We start from the raw sequence: 19,790 nt of genomic DNA, 5'->3' as shown, positions 1-19,790 counted from the left end.
ATGTAAAAAAAAAAAAAAAATCAAATAAATAACCAAAGGAGCCCCAGAGAGGGGACACCAAGTCTGCAGGTGGCCCCAGGTGGAAATGGTAAAGGTCACTGAAACTCCCTAAGTGACTGGGGTGTGAAGACTCAGCTTGAGGCCTCCAGAATTGCTTGTAAATAATTAAGGTTTGTTAAGAAGATAATAAACGGTCTCTTGAGAGCTAACTAGAAAGCAATACATCCAAGGAGGCTAATGAAATGCTTGATGGAACCCGGCTGCTTGAGGCGTACATAGCACATTATGGGAACCCTTGGGAAACTGGCAGTAATGCCTCCACTTAGGAAAATCCATTTGCACAGAGAAACCACAGTCTTAGTTAGGGAGGACGTGTGCTGGAGGCCAGAAGGGACCCATCGTGCCTTAGGACTAGATAGATAGAGCTCTTACAGTGAGAAAGTGCTGGTCTCTAGGGCAAGGGGTGCAGCTCATACATGCAGGTGCATGTTGGTTTGTCCTGTCCCCCAAGGTGGACATGACCCCTGCAGGCTCTCAGAATGACAGCTGGGGAAGGAGAGATGGAGAGATGGGGAGGAGGGGTTAGAACTCAATGGACATTTGTGGAAGGCTTTTTTCAACAAAGATCTTTAGGAATCTATATATTCCAGTCAATTTAATGAATTTTTCCTAAGGCCCTAGTTTAGTGCAAGGCACTGAGAAAATGATCAGAGGCATGTTCATGCCCCTATCTTCTTGGGGAATCCACCAGGACCGTCTCAGCCCTTACTGGCTTTGCTGAACTGCTCCAGGGAGCTTGTGTCCCACACACATCATTATCATGTCACTGTGGGTCTACGTGTGCAGGCTGCCTCCCCTCATCACATGGCAGCTCATTCTAGCAGGGTGTGTGTCTCAGACTTCTCTTGTACTCATCACTTGCCAGTTCCCACCCCCAAGGTGTCTACACAGAGCTGGGTGCTAATAAGACCTTGTTTGTTGAGTGGTTTGTATTCCCTGCCCAGGAAGAAGTTAGAAGTCACTGTCAGCCAGCATCCTAACAAAGCTTAAGTAAGTGTTTAGTGCAAGTGTTAAGGAGTGAAGTGTGAAGGGATGGAGGTGGGGAGAGAGGAGAGGGACTGCATTTGGATCCAGAAGAAGGATTTTAATGGAAAGCCTTACTGAGATGATGGGACTTGAAATAGCCCCCAAGGGACTCAGTTCATGTTGTTGAACTTGTGTATATAAGAGAGTAAAGCAGGGTGCATAACTGTGCATATAACAGTATCTCACTTCCACAGAGTCACAGAAAGTAAATTTTAAAAGAAAATATATCAAAGTATAGAATTAATAGCAGTTATCTCTGGATTCTGGATTTCTTCTTTGTGTATTTTTATTTTCCAAACATTCTGCAGCAGACATGTGGTACTCTTACAACCATAAAACTGAGTTACATTTCTACAAGTCAAGTAGGAAATAAGGAAGCAAAGAAGTGGGGATGGACTGTTTTGTCAGGGAGCTTGCCTAACACAAAGAAATGGGAAAGCTGCAGATAGAAGGCTATGAAAGATCTTGAGAAAGTCTGTTTCATCCCCTCTGGAATGGAAGATGGAGAGACTTGAGCAGGCTCCTAGGTCATAGGGATGGAGCTCCTAGAAAAGAAGTGACTCCTTAAAAAAAAAAAAAAAGAGGAGAAGCCTATGGAGCACGACCCCTGCCTGGGTGGGTATGCGCAAAGGTGGAGGACTAGGCCTGCCCACGGCAAGAGGCACCGTGCCCGAGTGTGCAGAAAGAGAGCAGCCGCTGGGCAGGAGTGGAGCAGTGAGCTCTCACCGGGGGCTCTGCCCTCCACCGCTACACTGTCTGTCTGTCTGAGCGTCTGTCTGTCGCCATGTTCTGCCTATGCCGGGTGTTTATGGCATCCCTGACTCACAGGGCAGAGAGCAAGGAAGCCGCCCAAAGGGCACTGACTGCCAGGAGAGGAAGAACCCAAGGAAGGAGGCGGGTTCCAAGTGTGACAGTTGGTGCCCTGGGCAGAGAGGCTGCTCTGGGAACAGAGACAAGCTCAACAGTTAGGGTTAGGGATATGGGAACAAAACCTGAGTGTTGCCAAGGTGGAGTGGTTTGAGGAGCAACTGAACTTTACCTCCAAGTCAAATATATTCTCCACTGGCTGTCTCAATACTAAAATCCCACCACTGACTGAAGGCGCTGTGTGTGCGTGTGCGTGCATGTGTGTGTGTGTGTGTGTGTGTGTGTGTGTGTCTGCATGCACTTAGCCACTTGGTCATGTCTGACTGCAGCTCCATGGAGCCCGCCAGGCTCCTCTGTCCATGGGATTCTCCAGGCAAGAACACTGGAGTGGGTTGCCATGCCCTCCTCCAGGGTGTCTTCCCGGGAATGCAAGTGCTGCTTGGGAGTGAGGGAAGGCACAGTGAGTGGCTCTCTTCCTTTAACCTGCAGGGCAAACCCATCTCCTTAATTAGCCCCTCTCACCCATCCATTCCCTAGAAAAGGGATGCAGGATGGATAAATGTTGATTTAAAAAAACAAATGCAATTAGGAAACTGAGGCTTGGAGAGAAGGATAGAGTAAAGGCAAAGAAAGACAGGTAGGAAACTGAGAGCAAACCAGCTTGCTGCCTGCTGAGGTTCAAAGGGGTGGGTGCTCATTCGTTGACACCCACTCAGCAAATGGCTGCTGGACACCTGTGTTCCAAGGGCTCTGCTGGACTCCGGGGGAAAATGGCAACCAGAGACAGACACAGTTCCCGCATCACAGAGATAAATGTAAAACCATCATGGTAACCGGTGGTACACAGTCAATGACAGGATATAACAGAGGACTTAGGGATGAGGTGAAGTTGTCCTGAGGAAAGGCCCTTTGAGCTGACATTGGAGGATGGGCAGGAGGGAACCACAGGAAAAAAGAGGAAGAGGTGAGAGGAGGAGAGAAGAGCATGTACAGAGGTCAGGGCACGGGAGAAGGTGGGCCACATTCCAGAAACTAAAACAAGCCACTGTGCAGCAATGGAAGTGGGTGGTGTGGGTGGGCCATGATGATTCCAAATAAACAGAGGCCAAGTTCAAACTTCATACTTGTGCCCTCAGGGCAGTTTAGGACAGTTCTTGCTATCTGTCAGACTTCACCCTTCAGGACTCTCCTAGAAAGCAACTCCAAAGTTACACGTCCCCCACTGTGGTCAGAAATGTGAGATGGGCCCAAGTCAAACAGGCTATGATAGCAATTGTGGGTTTTTGTTTGTTTGTTTGTTTTCCACTATCTACATCTATTTGAAACAGTTCTTTTGAGTATGAGGGTTCTTTCTTGCATCCAATGAGTGAGCACTTGTCAGTTTGAAAATCACTGATGTTTATCTTTAGATAATTAAATTAGGAGGAAAATGAAAAACCTACTGATAACAGAAAGAAGCAAGAGTCCTCTCCCGCCTGGCATTTGATGAGATAGATATTCGTTACTGTGCATTCCCATTGTTTTTCCAGGACAAAACATAGGGCAGAGACTTGACAACATGGGTGTGTGAAGCCAGATTGAGCTTACTTCCGTAACTATGTCGCTTGCAGGGCTGTCGTTACTATATTAGCTGGCTGTGCCCCAGACAAACAGGATCTGCTGCTACAAACCTTTCTCCCAGTCTTCATCATGAGGAGGGCACTGCTATGCTCTCAGCCACTGTCTCTTATCAAAGTTTCCTGGTTTGGTTGACAATATTCTGCTCAATATGATTTTTGTTGTCAAAATTGAGAATGATGATTGATTTCAACCCAAGGAACCTGGTGGTGAGCATAAAGGGACAAGCAGTGAATTGCTGCTTGGGACGTTACTGCTTGTTTGGGACATCAGCATAGTTTGTAAGATACTTCCAATTTGGAAATGAAGGAAGCAAATCCAAGTGCATGGTCCAAACACACTTGTTCTTCAGTGCCCTTCGCCCCACATCGGTGTCACAGCAAAGCTCACTTCCAGGTCCTGATGCTGAAGGTAAGGCCCCCACTTCCTGTGCTCAGCAGTCTTGGCTCTGGTCAGAGTGTGGAGTTAGGGGCTCAGCCGTGGGCATAATGGTCGCCACCGTCTTTGGACCCCTTTCTCTGGCCCTCCTCACTCCTCAGTGTCAGCTCCTCGGGCCCATCTTCTTTTAGCCCATCTTCTTTAGCCTCCTCTGGCTCCCAGTCAATCTTCAGGGAGATCAACCCTGAATATTCACTGGAAGGACTGATACTAAAGCTAAAGCTCTGGTATTTTGGGTCATCTGATGCAAGCAGATGATTCATTAGAAAAGTCCCTGGGAAAGATCAAAGGCAGAAGGAGACGAGGGCATCAGAGGATAGACGGCATCACCGATGCCATGAACGTGAACTTGGGCAAACTCTGGGAAGTCGTGAGCGACAGGGAGGCCTGGCATGCTGCAGCCCATGGGGTCACGGAGAGTCAGACACAACTGGGCGACTGAACAAAGCCGCAGCAGCAAAGTCTGGCCCGCAGGATCCGCTTGCAGGAGTGGAGTTGCACAGCCTACACTGGCTTTCTGGGGGCCATCTAAGAAAAGAGGGCCTAGGAATGGGCACTGGCGGAGGCAGTGGGGCTGGTTAGAGGTCAGGTGCTGGTTGGAAAGAAGCCTAGTTTGGGAAAGTTGTCCAGATAGAAAGTTAACTTAGAGAAAAATTATAAAGGAAATAAGTAGGCAAAACAGCCTCAAAATCAATCATCAAGGACAAGAATCTAGCTGTTTATGTTTAGCACACATGGTAGACTCTCGTAATTTAAAGATTTGTGCTCAATAATAGTATCTGAGAATGCTTGGTAAGATGGATACCCCAGCTGGATTAAAGGGAGTTTTATATCTGAGGAGAGAGCCCACTGAAAAGAGTCGGAGGAAAAAAGAGGACCAGAAAACTATAACTTGATACTGGAAAACCAAAATATATTGTTCACAAATAGATTGTGAGCACTTGTTCTGGAAACTATGATACAGAAAAAAAAGAGAAAAAAATATATATATATGCAGTAGTTCTTGATCCCCATGCTGCTTAGGCAAACAGGTATCCAAAAAAAGGTTAAACGGCAGTAAATCAGATGGGGGGAAAAAAAGTGATCGAGACCTCAAAGTCAAATCGGGAAAAAAACAATGTGGCTTAAAGTTACCTGGAAAGGCTTTATGGAGAGAAAGAACTTGTGATACTTCAAGGTCAGCCAGAAAAAAGGAAGGAACCGACACTACAAAGAGGTCTGATGATAACATTTTTCCAGACCAAGAAGTGCAAGATGTAATGTGGCAAACATTTTTGTAATATCAAAAGTGTAGAGACATTCTAGGTGCTGAAATATTGGGATTTGGAAGAATGTCCCAGTGGTTTACAGAGTCTAAATGAGAGTTAGGAGAAACTAGCCTCACAATATGAGTCTTATCCTAATAGTAACGGGCAATAACTGAATACCTTCAAGTAGGTGTAGTATCATGGTCATAATTTTATTTTAACAGATCATTTTGGCTTCAGGGTGGACAGCAGATAGAAGTGGCAAAATAGGCTCACGAGCCCAGTTGGAGACTATGGAAGTAGCTTAGGAGAGGGAGCTTACTTCAGAGAGGTGTCAGAGGAAATAGAGAAAGATGAACAGATTTTAGAGATACTGGAGGGCTAAAATCATCAGGACTTAGTGATGACTTGAATTTGTAGCTAAAGGAGAAGAAGCTGTCAAGGGTGATATGGTGGTTTTAAAATATGGTCCCAAAATACTTTGGAACTCCTCTCATCAAAAGGACTCATGTCCCCGCCCTTGAACCTAGGTTCTGTGATTGCTTGATCAATAGAATATGGTAGAAGTATGGTAAAAGATGCTGGGTCAATATCCGGGCCCAGACTTTAAGATATTGGCAGCTTCCACCTTATATCTCTTTAGATGTTCACTCTTATAATCTAGCCACCATGCTATGAGGAAGCCCAAGCTTCCCTGTGGAGAAGTTCATAAACAGAGGAATCAGAGTTAGCAACTACTTGCCAGCCAGTGAGCCAGAGTCTTGGAAGTGGGTCTTCCAACCCCAATCAAGTCACCCCAGCTGACACTGCATGGAGCAGGGACAAGCTGTCCCTGCCAAGCCCCATCCGAGTTGCAGATTTGTGAGCAAAATAAATGCTTATTATTATTGTTTTAAGTTACTACTAAGTTTTGGAATGGATAATTACATAACAATAGAAAACAGTAACAGATGACTCCTATTTTTCTGGCTTTCATTCCTGGAGGGATTGGGTGTCATTTACTGATGTAGAGATCACTGAAAAAGGCCCAGATGTGGGGACAAAGATCATGAGTTTGGTTTACAGCTTGTGAGTTTGAACTGATTCTGAGATATCTAAATTGAAAAGTCACGCATAGTTTTGGATTTATGGGTCTAAGGCTCAAGAAAGAGATTGAGTTTGAAGACAAAACTGGGGTCAAATGTGGGTCAATCAGAATAAGTGAGTGAGTGAGTGAAAGTCGCTCAGTTGTGTCCAGCTCTTTGCGACTCCACAGTCCATGGAATTCTCCAGGCCAGAATACTGGAGTGGGTAGCCTTTCCCTTCTCCAGGGGATCTTCCCAACCCAGGGATTGAACCCAGGTCTCCTGCAGTGCAGGTGGATTCTTTACCAGCTGAACCACAAGGGAAGCCCAGTTAGAATGGGTGTGAATGAAAGATGCAGATGTAGATGAGGGTCTAAGTGGAGGGAATTCTAACATTTCATGGTAGGCCGAGAAGCATGAAGCTGCAAGGGAGATGTGAAAGGGTTAGCCCCGGAATGCCAGAGGAGAACCAGGAATGGGTGTATCTTGGGGGACCGACGGACTAGAGTATGTTAGGAAGGAGGGAGGGATCATCAAGGTTAGACCTTGCCGGGAATACTTTCCCCCAGGCTTCCTCCCTGCTAGCCAGCATCACAGTAAGCAGTGCTACTGGTTACCAAGACCCTGGGATGGGGCCCTAGAGGGCAAAGATGAGGGCAAGATGAGGATCACACCTGTGCCCATGAACCAGTTCTTCCCTGGAGGCCATGTTTTTCAAACTGTAGTCCCTGGAGGAGCAGCAACATCACTTGGGAGTTTGTTAGAAATTCAGATTTCCATGCCCTTCCCTAGACCTACTGAATCAGTCTGTGTTTTGACAAGATCTCAAGACGACTTCTATGCATATGAAAGTGTGAGTTAAGACATCAATTTGGAGGCTGGACATTAACTCAGGGAAGCAGCCAGATGCTGCAAAATTGAGCTGCAAATCACATGCAGAGTATCAGCCCCAGTCACGGAGACAACTATTCATTAAACCTATTTTTCCTCAAGGTCCAGTAGGCAACTCTGAACTGAGGTTTTCACATCAGAATCACTTGGGTAAATTTTCATAATCAGAGAGATGGACAGATTCTGCCTCTCAAGAGTCTGATTCAGAGGGTCTGGTGGGGCCTGGACATGTGTACTTTTACTCCCCAGGGGATACTGATGGGCTGCCTGGGTTGCAGCTACTGCCCTAAACCATCACTCAGTGCACACGTACCACACTTAGGGTGACCATTCATTGCATTCTTCCCACTTCAAGGCTGGAGCTGGGACTGGGGCATTTTAATCTGATTTCATTTCTGACAGGCAGAAAGTGTAATTCCCCAGGCACACGAGCCCTCCCTGTGAGCACTGGCTTCTGACTTGTGCTCAGGCACCAGCAGGCCCTCCCCAGGCTCCAGGTGTGAGTCACACCCTGGGGTCAGGTGTGGCAACAGGGCTTAGAGCTGGGAAGGAGATAAAAGGCCAGCCTGGCCATCTTGCAGTGCACTTGCTGGCCAACACTACTGGCTCTGGTCTGAATACCACACTCTTGGAGTGGAGATGAACTGGGCACAAGGCCACTCTCTTAGAATTTGCCTGCGGTGCAGATGATGCAGGAGACCCAGGTTCGATCCCTGAGTCGGGAAGATACTCTGGAGGAGGAAATGGCAACCCACAGCAGTATTCTTTCCTGGAGAATCCCCTGGACAGAGGAGCTTGGCAGGCCACAGTCTATGGGGTTGCAAAGAGCTGGACATGACTGAGCTACTAAGCACGCACTCATGGGGTCAAGATGAACTGGCACAAGGCCACTTATCTGGTTCTCATCTTTGTACATGTTTGAGATTGAGCCCTGTAAACCTCAGAGCCTCAGCCAGGCCACTGTGTGGACTTAGAGATGCAAGGGACACGAGGCGAAGATATGCCACCCTCTGACAGGGAAGGTCTTGGGAAGCTGCCCAAGCCTGTGTGACTAACAGGAACATGGTACTTCAGAGTGGGCAAATCTAAGTCATGTAGGAAAATTCTCCTGCTGGGGACTGTAGCTCTAACAAAGGCCCGTGGGGAAGGATTCTAAAATGGCATGATCAACTTTACAATGATAGAAAATTTGAAACTTATTAATAGTTCCCAAAAAAAACCCATCATGGATGAATCATCCATGAGCTTATTGAAATTTTTTTTTAGATGGAGGAGAAAAAAAAAATATTTTCTCATCTTGAATATTTCGGGATGATAGATTCCCTTATTTCTTGGTGAAAAGCAGTACTTTCTGCTTTTCTAACTTAAGCTTTGAGGTTTCCTCTAGTTCTAGGAAGGTAGGGCTTTTTGTTTGGTTATGTTTTTTATCAAGTCTTCAAAGATTTTAGTGACTCTGGGCGGAGTGTCTCAGAGACTTTTTTCCCCTTGGTGGACTCCTCTTTATGCCTCTCTTTTCCTGCAGCTGTACCTTCTACTATATCAAGTCTTTCATGGAGTCTGGTGGCTGAAAAAATTCCCAGAGTGGAAGAGCTTTGGTCCTATACACGAGTTGGAGCATTTTCTCTAGCAGCCTTTGGGAGGGTGGATGAAAATCTTTCATCCACAGTGACTCTCAGTCTCTTGGCAGATGTCTGCCAGGTCAGAGTGATCAGACAGTTGATCATCAAAGTCTAGTTACTTTCCTATAATTTACACTTGCCCACACTAATAACAACAACAACAATAATAATAGGCATTTACTGAATGCTTGTTATGTGGCAGGCACTGATCCAGGGTCTTTACATTGACAACCTCATTTGCTATCTCTAATAACCAAATGGGAGGTAAAATGTGCATTTTTATACATTATAGCTTGCCCTCTCCATTTCACAGATTAGGAAACTGAGATTTATTGAGGCAACTAATTTGCCTCAAGCTAAAGTCAGTTAGGAGAAGGCAATGGCACCCCACTCTGGTACTCTTGCCTGGAAAATCCCATGAACAGAGAAGCCTGGTAGGCTGTAGTCCATGGGGTCGTGAAGAGTCAGACACGACTGAGCGACTTCACTTTCACTTTTCATTTTCATGCACTGGAGAAGGAAATGGCAACCCACTCCAGTGTTCTTGCCTGGAGAATCCCAGGGATGGGGGAGCCTGATGGGCTGCTATCTATGGGGTCGCACAGAGTCGGACACGACTGAAGCAACTTAGCAGCAGCAGCAGCAAAGTCAGTTAAGGAAGAGGGCCTGCCCTTCTTGAGTGCCTGTGACACGAGAGGATAAGCGGGTGGGAGCGTCTGCCAGGGAGGGGGAGGTATTGTGTCACTGACATTTTTGGAATTGTCATACTGACTTTTAGTAGGTTTAAGTACTGTTTTTAAATTCTTGAATGCACCACCTTCTGTTTGCATACCCTTCATATGACCTGCTTTTGCTGCTGCTGCTAAGTCATTTCAGTCGTGTCCGACTCTGTGTGACCTCACAGACAGAAGCCCACCAGGCTCCCCTGTCCCTGGGATTCTCCAGGCAAGAACATTGAAGTGGGTTGCCATTTCCTTCTCCAATGCATGAAAGTGAAAAGGGAAAGTGAAATTGCTCAGTCATATCCAAATCTTAGCGATCCCATGGACTACAGCCTACCAGGCTTCTCTGTCCATGGGATTTTCCAGGTAAGAGTACCGGAGTGGGGTGCCATTGCCTTCTCCGTCATATGACCTAATGTGATTTTATTCTGATTCCCCAAAGTCTGATGAGTCCTGGGGCCTGTTTTCATTAATTCTGTCATGGTAGTCTGCCCAAGACATCAGCAAAATTTTAGTGGTTACTGAGCAAGTTCAGGTGAAGAACAGAACAACAGGGAAAGCCAGTAGGTCCTCTGGAATCCAGCTTAATCTCCACCTCCTCCAGAAAGCCCTCCCTAATTTCCCTGTTCCTCCTCATGGTGGGGAGTGTCACCCAACAGTTTTTATGTTTGACTTTTGAAGGCCTTTATTGCTCACTTACACATGGAAATGACTATTTCACCCACAAACATTTCCACTTGGCAAACATATACCCAGAGCTAGCCACCAAGCCTGGCTTCCATGGCTCCACTGCTCCAGCCCCTTCCCCTTAGTATAAGGTATGGAGGCAAAGGTGATGAGCCCCTGGCGCCAGACTTGGAGGGTGGAGGGAAGTGGATGGGGGCAGAACACTCTATCAGTGTGTCTGAGCACAATCCCAAGAACTGGTTCCACTGGATGAGTTCACCCAGGGGTCACATACCTTCTCACAGGAAGAGGTGAAATGTACTGCTCGAGGCTGTTCACAGTTAGGGCCACTTTTCAGTCTGTTTTGTTTTGGGTTATTTTTTCCCTAAGCCCAAATCCCTTCTTTTTATTTGTGCATGGCTTTCGGGTTGCAGCCAGACTGCAAATGCAGGGGTGTGTAGGGGAGGAGGCAAGGCATGAGAGAGACTTCCAGGCTCTGGAGAAGAAGATCAGAGGTCGCTGGCCCAGCCCAGAAAGGGTGGTCATTTCCTCTCAGCCTCCTACCCTTGAGACTTGAAGCACGTCATTTGGGTCTGGATGTGATGGCTGAGACAGATTCCCTGATGACTGCAATTCATTCCAGGCCCCTCACTCCTGCGTTTCCTGTACAAACTATGTGTTTGGTAAAGAGCTGTTTGGATGAAAGGATGAACCAAGTATGCCCTCTAGCCTGATGACGAGGGCCCCTCTGCCCCACAGAGATGGGCCTTCTGGCAGGGCCTCTGAGTTTGACCAGACCTTCCCGAGCAACCAACAGCTTCAAGATTGCATTTGGAGAGATGGGGAAAGAAGGGGAACCTGGGGAAACCTGGGGACCTGGGAGAACCACCCTGGGCTGGCAGGCCAACTGGTTTGGAGCTTGCCTCTAGAAGCGGAAAAGTGAGCCCTAAATCAGACCCTGTTCCATTCCACTTCCCAGGCCTTAGGGCTCCCAAGTTTCCTGGCAGAACTCTTCACCTCCCCCTGTAACTGCGCAGGACCCTATGGGACTGCCCAGGACAGTTCCTTCTCTGCATGTCCTCCGCCTGCCCCTTGTTTGTGGAAAAGCTGTGGTCTCCCAGGCCTACCCTGAGTCATAAAAGTCTGAATCAAGAGTGAATGCAAAAGTAGCAGTTGGACCAGGAAAACTGGTAAGAATATAAACAGTAAATTAGCCATACAGCAGTCACAGAATGTTTAGCTCCTCCCTGAAGAACCTAGACAGCACTACCTGATCCACATTTCCTGGGTTGTTTTAGAGTTACTGAAACCCCTACCAAATGGAAGGAAGTACTTTATGACCGTGAGCATGCAGCCTCCAGAGCTACTGGAGCCTGAGAGTGATGTTAACCCCTGTTACACCATCCTGTTACCTCACCACCAACCGAACAGAAAATTGCGCACAAGCTGATCACACATCCTGTGCCTCTCCTTCCTCAACTGCTCCTTTAAAAATGCTTTCTTGAAACCCATTGGGGAGTTTAGGTCTTTTGAGCGTGAGCCACCCCTTCTCCTATTATGGCCCTTGCAGTGAAACTTTCTCTTCCACACTCCAGTATTTCAGTTTATTTAGCCTCATTGTACACGGGGCACATGAACTTGAATTCAACAACACACCCTAGTCTTGCTAGATCCCTGAAGCCCACAATAATTTCTAAATTGCAAGCTAATACAGAGAAAGACGAATACTGTATGATATCACATGTGGAATCTAAAAAATGCTGCAAACAGATGAATAAAATGAAAAAACAAAAGCAGATTCATGGATATAAAGAACAAACTAGTGGTTACCAGTGGGGAGAGGGAAGACAGGAGGGGCAAGATAGGAGTAGGAGAAGAAAGGGTTATTGTGGGATTATATAAAATCATGTATGTGAAATATTTGACAATTGTAAACACTACAGAATTTAAAGAATCTTTCATTCAAAGAAAAATAATATTTTTAGTTTTAAAATATGGCCAAATTTTAAGATAAATAAATAAATTGCAAGCTGGTGAGATTCTCAGCATGGTCAACTCCTAAAATTCCCCCAAGCCTTATCTCTCAAATTCCTTGCTCATTCTACTTTCTGTCAGTTCCCAGGAGTCTAGTGCCAAGACCTCCATCCTAACCAGTAGACCCTCCATGGATCCTCACACAGTGGCTTTGCTATTTAGCACCTGATTTGGAGTCTACCATTATATTAATGAACGTCTGATTTTTATTATGTGGAGTTTCCCCATGTTCTGCGTTTTCAACGACCAGAGTACAAAGAGAGCTAAAGAGCTTTGACCTTTGGAAAGAGCCTTTCTAATTGGTTGTTTTTCTCTTTGTTTTTGCTTAGTCTTCTCTCGCCCTGTAAACGATATTGGGTGAGTAGTAGTGTCTCTCTGCTAGTTTCCATATACATGATACAGATGTTACCATTTTCTCTGGTTTTAAGGCAATGGTTAAAATCTCACATAATGGTGGTTTAGTCGCTAAGTTGTGTCTGACTCTTGCAACCCCATGGGCTGTAGCCTGCCAGGTTCCTCGGCCCATGGGATTTCCCAGGCAAGATTCCTGGAGTGGGTTGCCATTTCCTCCTCTAAAATCTCAGGTAGTGAACAAAATTCCTGGATCCACACATCCTGGCCTTTCTGGGGTTTATTGTCCTAATTTCCAGATTTTATTAATATATTTGATCCGACGATTTGACTTAGAATCAGAAAATATAGTTTTGAGAGTCTTATGAATTCTTCATTCCAGAAATGGGCTCAAATTTTATTTACTAATATGAGAATTAAACAATTCTGATTCTGGCCTGGAACCTGCTTTTTCAACAACTCAACATGTCATTCTGCCCAGAGGGAAAACACTGTGTCATTTGAGGCCCTCTCTGGGGCTGTCTGGGAGACCCTCAGCATTCAGCCCCTATCTTGCCCACCCCTGGGCACCACTCACCTGCACAAAGCACCCACAGCACAGGCTGTATCTTCCCCTCCATGGTCTGGCTCCCTGTCTGCCCCACGTCCAGCCTGGCACTGGTGGGCTCCTGTCTTGAATCAGTCTGGGCTGACTGGTTAAAGCTACAGTGGCCTCTGGCCCAGCCCAGCCCAGCCTTCGGTCAGTCCTCCAGTTTCTCCCTTCCTCTACCTCTGCCCAGCCTGGCCCCCATGCCCCACCCCACAGCTAGACTGACAGGTGAGCTCACCTGTGGGACTAGACTCCAGCTCCACCCACTCCACCAAAGGCCCCAACAGGAACCTCTTTCAGCTCGTCAGTTCCTTCCCCTGCCTTCTCTCCATTTAGCAGGTGAGCAAAGTCCTGGGCTTCTCACTATAATGCAGGTTTACCTATATGAGATAGGAAGTTGCCACCTGTAATATAAAGGGAAACTATCTCAGAGGAAGGGTTTCAAAGTCAATAAAAGAAGGGTGTTGGCCACAATTGCCGAAACACTGCAAGACATATTATGATCTGTTCCTCTGCTTCCCTTCCTTGTCATTTCCCCCTACCCCACACCATGCTAGAGACACAGTCATGAGGAAGACCAGAAGTCTCTATCCCAGAGAACTGCTAATCTGACTGAGGAGGAAAATAGTATACAATCAAACAAGACAGCCAGAAATACCATGACCAATTCATCCAGTTTGCTTGGAGTTGCTCCACTGTTAAAACAGAGGGCCCTATGTCCCAGGAATGTCTCTGTCTTAGGGAAACTGAGATGGTTGGTCACCCCCACTTAAAGATCACCAGTGCTATGGGGAGCATGACTTGGAAAAAGACGTAGGTAATAAAACTGTGGCCGTGGGAGGACCCACCTTGGACGGGGTGGTCAGAACGCAGTGGAAAAATTAGTACTTTGATTTTCTATGTTACAGATAGGTATCTCTGTCTCAAAGAAGTTAAATGGGTTATCTATGGTCACACAGCCAGCAAGTAATCTTCTGATTTTCAGTCCACTCTGCTAGTGATCCTGATGTCACCGTTGATGAGTTCGGGATGGTGACTAAGGTTATAAAGAAAACAGAGGCCCTCTGCCATCCTCTCCTCCTGAGTGGTCCCATCTTTATCTGCAGCCACTTTTTGGTGTATTCGCTCTCCCTTTTCTCTCTCTCCCCTCCCCTCCACCGTCTGCTTCCTTATGCTGGCGGTCTGTCCACCTGATGCCCCTCTTCAGCCCCCTGCCTGATTCCCACCCCACTCTCCATCCCTCCCTCCTTCATCTCACCTCTCTCTCATACTACTTTTCATCTTCATGGAGCCTTGAAGTCTGGAGGTACATTGAACCCCCATGGTTACTCAGTTGTGGTCCTTCTTCCATTCTTCAGCAGCCACTCACCGAGCCCCTATTTTGATGCCCAGGACAGTGGTTTGGCAACTGGTCAGTGGTGATGCCATGTGCTTCTCCAGAGATGCCTTCCTGAACCACTCTATCCAAAGACGCTCCCATCCCAGCTTTGCCAAGTCTCTGCACTCAACCTTGTTTTCTTTCTTCAAAGCTCTAATCACTATGTGAAATTAATTTTTGCTACCCTAAAACTTTTTCCATGTCGTCCCCTCTGGAAATCCTCCCCTCACCATATCTGCTGTTGTAATGCAATATGTGCTTTAAAGCCCAGTTCATGTATTTGTTCTTTCGTGAAGCCATTCCTGACTTCTTCAGTCAGAAGGGCTCTCTCCCTCATTTGAACTCACACAGCACTCCGGATCTCTCTTAGGATACTAACTAACTGCATTCTGCCTTGCGCTTGAGCTATTTTTGGTCTGTGTCTCATCCCTCCTAATAAACTATGAGGTCATTCATTCGTTTGGCCAATTGTTAATGATACTATGCCCCAGGCATTATTCCACCTAGCTGGGAGGAAACACCATTTAAGTGTCTTACTTTGGTCACATCAGAGCTGGATGCATAGTGGATATCAGTACGTATTTGTGAATGGATAGACAAATGGGCAGATGGCTGGACGAAGGGATAGGGGTCATTACAGAATGTACGGGGTTGGGGAATGAACAATTGGGTTACTGGGCTTTGTTTTGATTGTAATGTTGGTGGGTGGAGTAGGATGGATTATAAACTCATTTGAAGTTCATGAAGCTCAAGGAGTGTTTATATCACCCAGGGATGATATGGGCTGAGTGTGGGACGGGGTTATGGAAGGCGTGCACGACTGCCCAGTTCACTATCCAGAGTCATATTTCTGCAAAGAAATGGAGTCCTGGCCACAGGCAGTTAGTACCCCTTAGTCTCACCATGGTGCTCTCCCAACATCTATCAGAGGATCCTCCCCATTCTATATATCTGCTGACAGAGGGTTAAAGTACAGTTTACTTCATTCTTCTAGATCCTTGGCTTTAGATTATCTTCTGGAAGCACTCTGCATAGGCAGCCCCAGGCAGGGAGGTATGGAGAGAGAGCCTAAAGTAAACCTGTTCTTGAGGCCGCTCTGTGAAGCGTGAACTTCTCCCAATTCTGCGGCTCAGGGTCAGTTTCCAAAGAAGCAGCCAGGAGGGAAAGAGTTAAGTGGGGCCCACATTTGGGTCTGAGTCCTGAGCCTGCATGCCTTCCTCTCAGAGATCTGCCAGGCTGAGGGGCCAGAGGCTAAATTTAGCAGGCAGCTAAGGTTTCCTGTGAACAGCTGTCCTGCCCCTCATAGAAGGAGACTGGAGAGAGGAGGGAGGTCCCTCTCACTGGTCGGAGTCTCTGGCCATTTTGTCTGGGCCCCTCAGCCTCTGGGTGGCTGCCCTCTTGGTGTGGAGATACAGGCAGATCAGCGGTGAGTGTTCTCCCTTCACTTTGTCCTGTGAGCCCAGGACTTACAACCAAAAGGGCAGCAGCTCTTCCCTGAGTGTCAGGGCCTAGCCTCATCTGGGACCAGCTCCTGGGGGGTCTCATGTTCTTTAATAAGCTGTGGGATGACTCCTGAATCAAAGGCAGTGGCTCCTGTGGCCTTGGTTAGAGTCGCTGAAGAAGGTACCTTCCCAGTAGAGACAAAAGATGTGTGTGTGAGAGAGGGAGAGAGAGAGAGTGTGTGTGTTCAGAGAAAGTTCAGAGAGAAGGTTCAGAGAAGGACCTCTCTGGTCTGGGGAATACACATATGTTCAGCGTAAGCTATAGTTAAGGCAAACTTTGGACTCCCCTCACTGCTTTCTTGCTGGCACCTGTGGAAGGAGCCAAGGTATCACTTCTTAAATTTCATGACTCCAAGGTGGACTAGGTGGATTGCTTACATGGCCAGCCAAGTGTGCGTTTTGGTGTCCTGATAACAGTAGCTGAATCAAGTCTGACTGGGTTTTCCTCATGAGTTGTTTTCCCCATGAGTTGTTTTCCCACCAGGCGATTAACATGTGGTGACTTTCCCATCCCTAGTTCCATTGAGGTGACATCACCAACACACCTCTCACCCCCACAAAACCTCCAGAACTAGGTTTTCTAACTGCCTTATTCATGCTAAACCTACAGAGGCTGACGGGCTGTCATGGCAACCAGTGGGGACCCAGAAGAGGAGCAGGTGGTCCCGAGTGAAGAGGATGAAGCCAACGTGAGGGCTGTACAGGCCCGGTACCTCCGGAGCCCCTCCCCCAGCCAGTAAGTGTGCGCTTGCTGAGTGTGGGCCTCCCTCCAGCCGTAATGGGAGTGTGCTAGGGAGCGTGACGACGAGTGGACCCCAGGGAGCCTACAGCCACAGCCTTAAGTTCATTCATTCAGCAAACATCATTTGCAAATTTTTTATGTGTTATATTTCATGGAAGAAAAAACTTGCAAACAGATACATTGCAACACGGCATGGTAAGTGCTAGAATTAGCATGCTTAGGGTCTAGTTGATGTGGGGAAGGAAAGGATCACCTGGGCTTGGAAGGTTCATAGGAGGCTTCCTAGAGGAGATGATGTTGGACTTGAATCTCAAAGGGTGAGTAGAAATTTGGCAGGTGTCCCTGGATTATAATTCTTTTTTCCCTAGGAGGGAAATAAGGCTGGAATGGGGATGATAGACCATAGATCATAGATAAGAGAAGGCATCAAGACAGGAAGATGCCCTTAAGACATCAAATTCTAGCACTAAGGTAATTTTGTATCTGTGATCAGGCTGTGTCTCTCCACTGGGAAGTGTGCTTCCTGGAGGGTTTTCTTTATTTTGCGACAATTAATTTTAAAGTTTCTTTTATATAAAATCATTGGGGATATATGATGATGTAGAATGAAAAATTTGCATACAAATTTTAAGAAAAACCATAAAGCAACAAAGAAATAGTTAATTGCTTGCTAAAGCAGTCATGTGTATGCCTTTTCTTTTTTCTTTTGCCACAAATAATAGTAGGGGACCTGACTTCTAATCTTAACTCTGTCACCAAATTTTAAGTGAAGAATCACTTTAATTCTTGAGCCTATGTCTCCTTATCTAGAAAAAGGGAAGAAAAGACTTAGAATATTTCAAGGTAAATTCACATCAGAGCATCTCTGATGCTGCTTGACTTTCCTTTTCCTCGGGCCTCTTGGGGTCTTGTTGGCTCTGGCTTCTCGGGGCTCAACAGGCTTCCCCTTTGGAGTGAGATGGGAGCAAATGTAGGTGCTCGTCACCATAGTGGGCCAGACCACACTGGCCAGATGGAGCTTCAGGGATTTTCCCTTAAAGTTCAGGCTTATGTTCCCACTTAGAAAAACTGTCAGGATTGAGAGATTTAAAATACAGCCCTCCCCTCTCTATGCCACCAGACAAGGCATAGGTAGTTTTATGTGTGGTTAGGGTAAGTGATGGCTTTGTGTAGTAGTTGGAGTAATGACAGCTGTTACAGCAAATGGATGTTTTTTTCTCACTCAGGTGTGTTTCAGAACAGGTACCTGAGCAGTGATTCAGGAACTGAGGCTCCTTTTGTCTTGTAGATCCTCCACTGTAAGCCCTGACTTCCAAAGTGACTGTGTTCATCAGTCTTGAGACAAAATGGAGAATCTCTCAGGAGGGTTTTATGGGCCAGGCCTGGAAATGGCCATTTTGCTTCCACTCATACTGGCTTCCCTGGTAGCTCAGCTGGTAAAGGATTAGCCTGCAGTGCAGGAGACCTGGTTTGATTCCTGCGTAGGGAAGATCCCCTGGAGAAGGGATAGGCTATCTACTCCAGTATCCCTGGGCTTCCGTGGTGGCTCAGATGGTAAAGAATCTGCCTGCAATGCTGGAGACCTGGGTTCAATCCCTGAGTTGGGACGATCCCCTGGAGAAAGGCATGGCAACCTACTCTAGTATTCTTGCCTGGCAAATCCCCATGGACAGAGGAGGCTGGTGGGCTGCAGTCCATGGGGTCGCACAGAGTCGGACACAACTGAGCGACTAAGCGCTGCTGCTGCTGCTAAGTCGCTTCGGTCATGTCCGACTCTGTGCGACCCCATAGACAGCAGCCCACCAGGCTCCTCTGTCCATGGGGATTCTCCAGGCAAGAACACTGGAGTGGGTTGCCATTTCCTTCTCCGATGCATGCATGCATGCCAAGTTGCTTCAGTCGTGTCTGACTCTGTGCGATCATATTCCATTGGCTAGAACTCAGCAAGGCCATGCTTTCTTGTAAAGGAACGGTCCATGAACCCAGGAAAAAGAAGTAGGCTCAGCCACTGTAGTCTGTCGAGGCAGTTAATATTCATGTCTCCTTTTTCACACTCTTAGACCACACTTACTGCCTTCCCGGGGAAACAGCCTGAAATCCCATTTACCAATTGCTGCAAAGTTCAAAGGCTGGTTTCTCTGGAAAGTATGCCCTGTCCGGAGCTGAATGCAGCTCCTCATGATCTGACCAGGATAACAGCCCCCGGCCCTACCAAAAAAAAAAAAAAAAAAGGCCTTCCATCTAATGAAAGGAGGAGTAGGGGACACAGCAGCCATCAGTCCTTACAAATAATGATTCTGTTGAGTGTGGCTTTGCCCCAGAAGTGGAGAGATCTCCTAGGTGTGACCTTGATGTGGCTCTCAGGGTGGCACTCTTGACCTGTTGTTCTCTGCGGCTTCTAGCTCCATCCCCTGGGCCTTTTTCCTTGTCTGTTATCCTCCACAGCCACATCTGAAGTGAAGCTGAAGAGGGTCTCTTCCTTGAGCACTGCGTAACTTTTGCAGACTTGTCCTGCTTATGGAAACTTGGAGGTCCAAGGGCTGTTTTAAGGCTTATACCACCCAAAGGCCTTTTAAGAGTCATGACTTCTTAGAAAATGTTATCCCTTCAAAAGTTTAATTGGTTTCTGATTTACAGAAACCAGACAACTCCATGTGCCAGAAATCACACCCATAGTTCTTTCTTAGATATAATTTTCAATCCTAATTTATTTCTCTGATTCCTGGTGTATGTGCTTCACTCTCTCAGCTTAATGACAGATATCTTGAGAGAGTATCTGAAACTTTAAATTTGAGTAGGAAGTTCAGGATCAAAGTTATTTAGAATTTATAAGGATGCAATAGTAAAATGTAATCAATCCAAAAGAAGGCAAGAGAAAAAAGAATACAGGAAAAGCATAATTAATAGTAAGAAAATAGTAGGATGGAAGATTTAAACCCAAATATATAAGTAATTATTTAAACATATATAAGCTAAA

At 46.6% G+C, this 19,790-nt stretch overlaps 2 protein-coding genes across 3 annotated transcripts in view; one reads left to right on the top strand and one right to left on the bottom strand.

Moving 5' to 3' along the window:
* GPA33 (glycoprotein A33) overlaps positions 1-13,387 on the bottom strand; it is a 52,687-nt gene extending 39,300 nt beyond the window's left edge. The window contains exon 1 of the mRNA XM_061399501.1: positions 13,180-13,387. Coding sequence (XP_061255485.1) covers positions 13,180-13,222 — 43 coding nt within the window. The 5' untranslated portion in view covers positions 13,223-13,387. The remainder of the gene's footprint in view (positions 1-13,179) is intronic.
* A 2,474-nt stretch (positions 13,388-15,861) lies between these two features.
* Positions 15,862-19,790, top strand: part of STYXL2 (serine/threonine/tyrosine interacting like 2) — a 66,422-nt gene continuing 62,493 nt past the window's right edge. Inside the window, exons 1-2 of one of the 2 annotated variants that reach the window (XM_061399473.1) lie at positions 15,862-15,995; positions 16,682-16,807. In XM_061399473.1, coding sequence (XP_061255457.1) covers positions 16,698-16,807 — 110 coding nt within the window. In that variant the 5' untranslated portion in view covers positions 15,862-15,995; positions 16,682-16,697. Of the gene's footprint in view, positions 15,996-16,681; positions 16,808-19,790 lie in introns of those variants that run through there. The other variant, XM_061399482.1, reaches the window with a different exon arrangement.

Source organism: Bos javanicus, chromosome 3, assembly GCF_032452875.1.
Source record: "Bos javanicus breed banteng chromosome 3, ARS-OSU_banteng_1.0, whole genome shotgun sequence".
In the NCBI taxonomy this organism is placed as follows: Eukaryota; Metazoa; Chordata; class Mammalia; order Artiodactyla; family Bovidae; genus Bos; species Bos javanicus.
The sequence above is the reverse complement of the archived record's forward strand: the minus strand, read 5'-3'. Positions and strand labels throughout refer to the sequence as shown.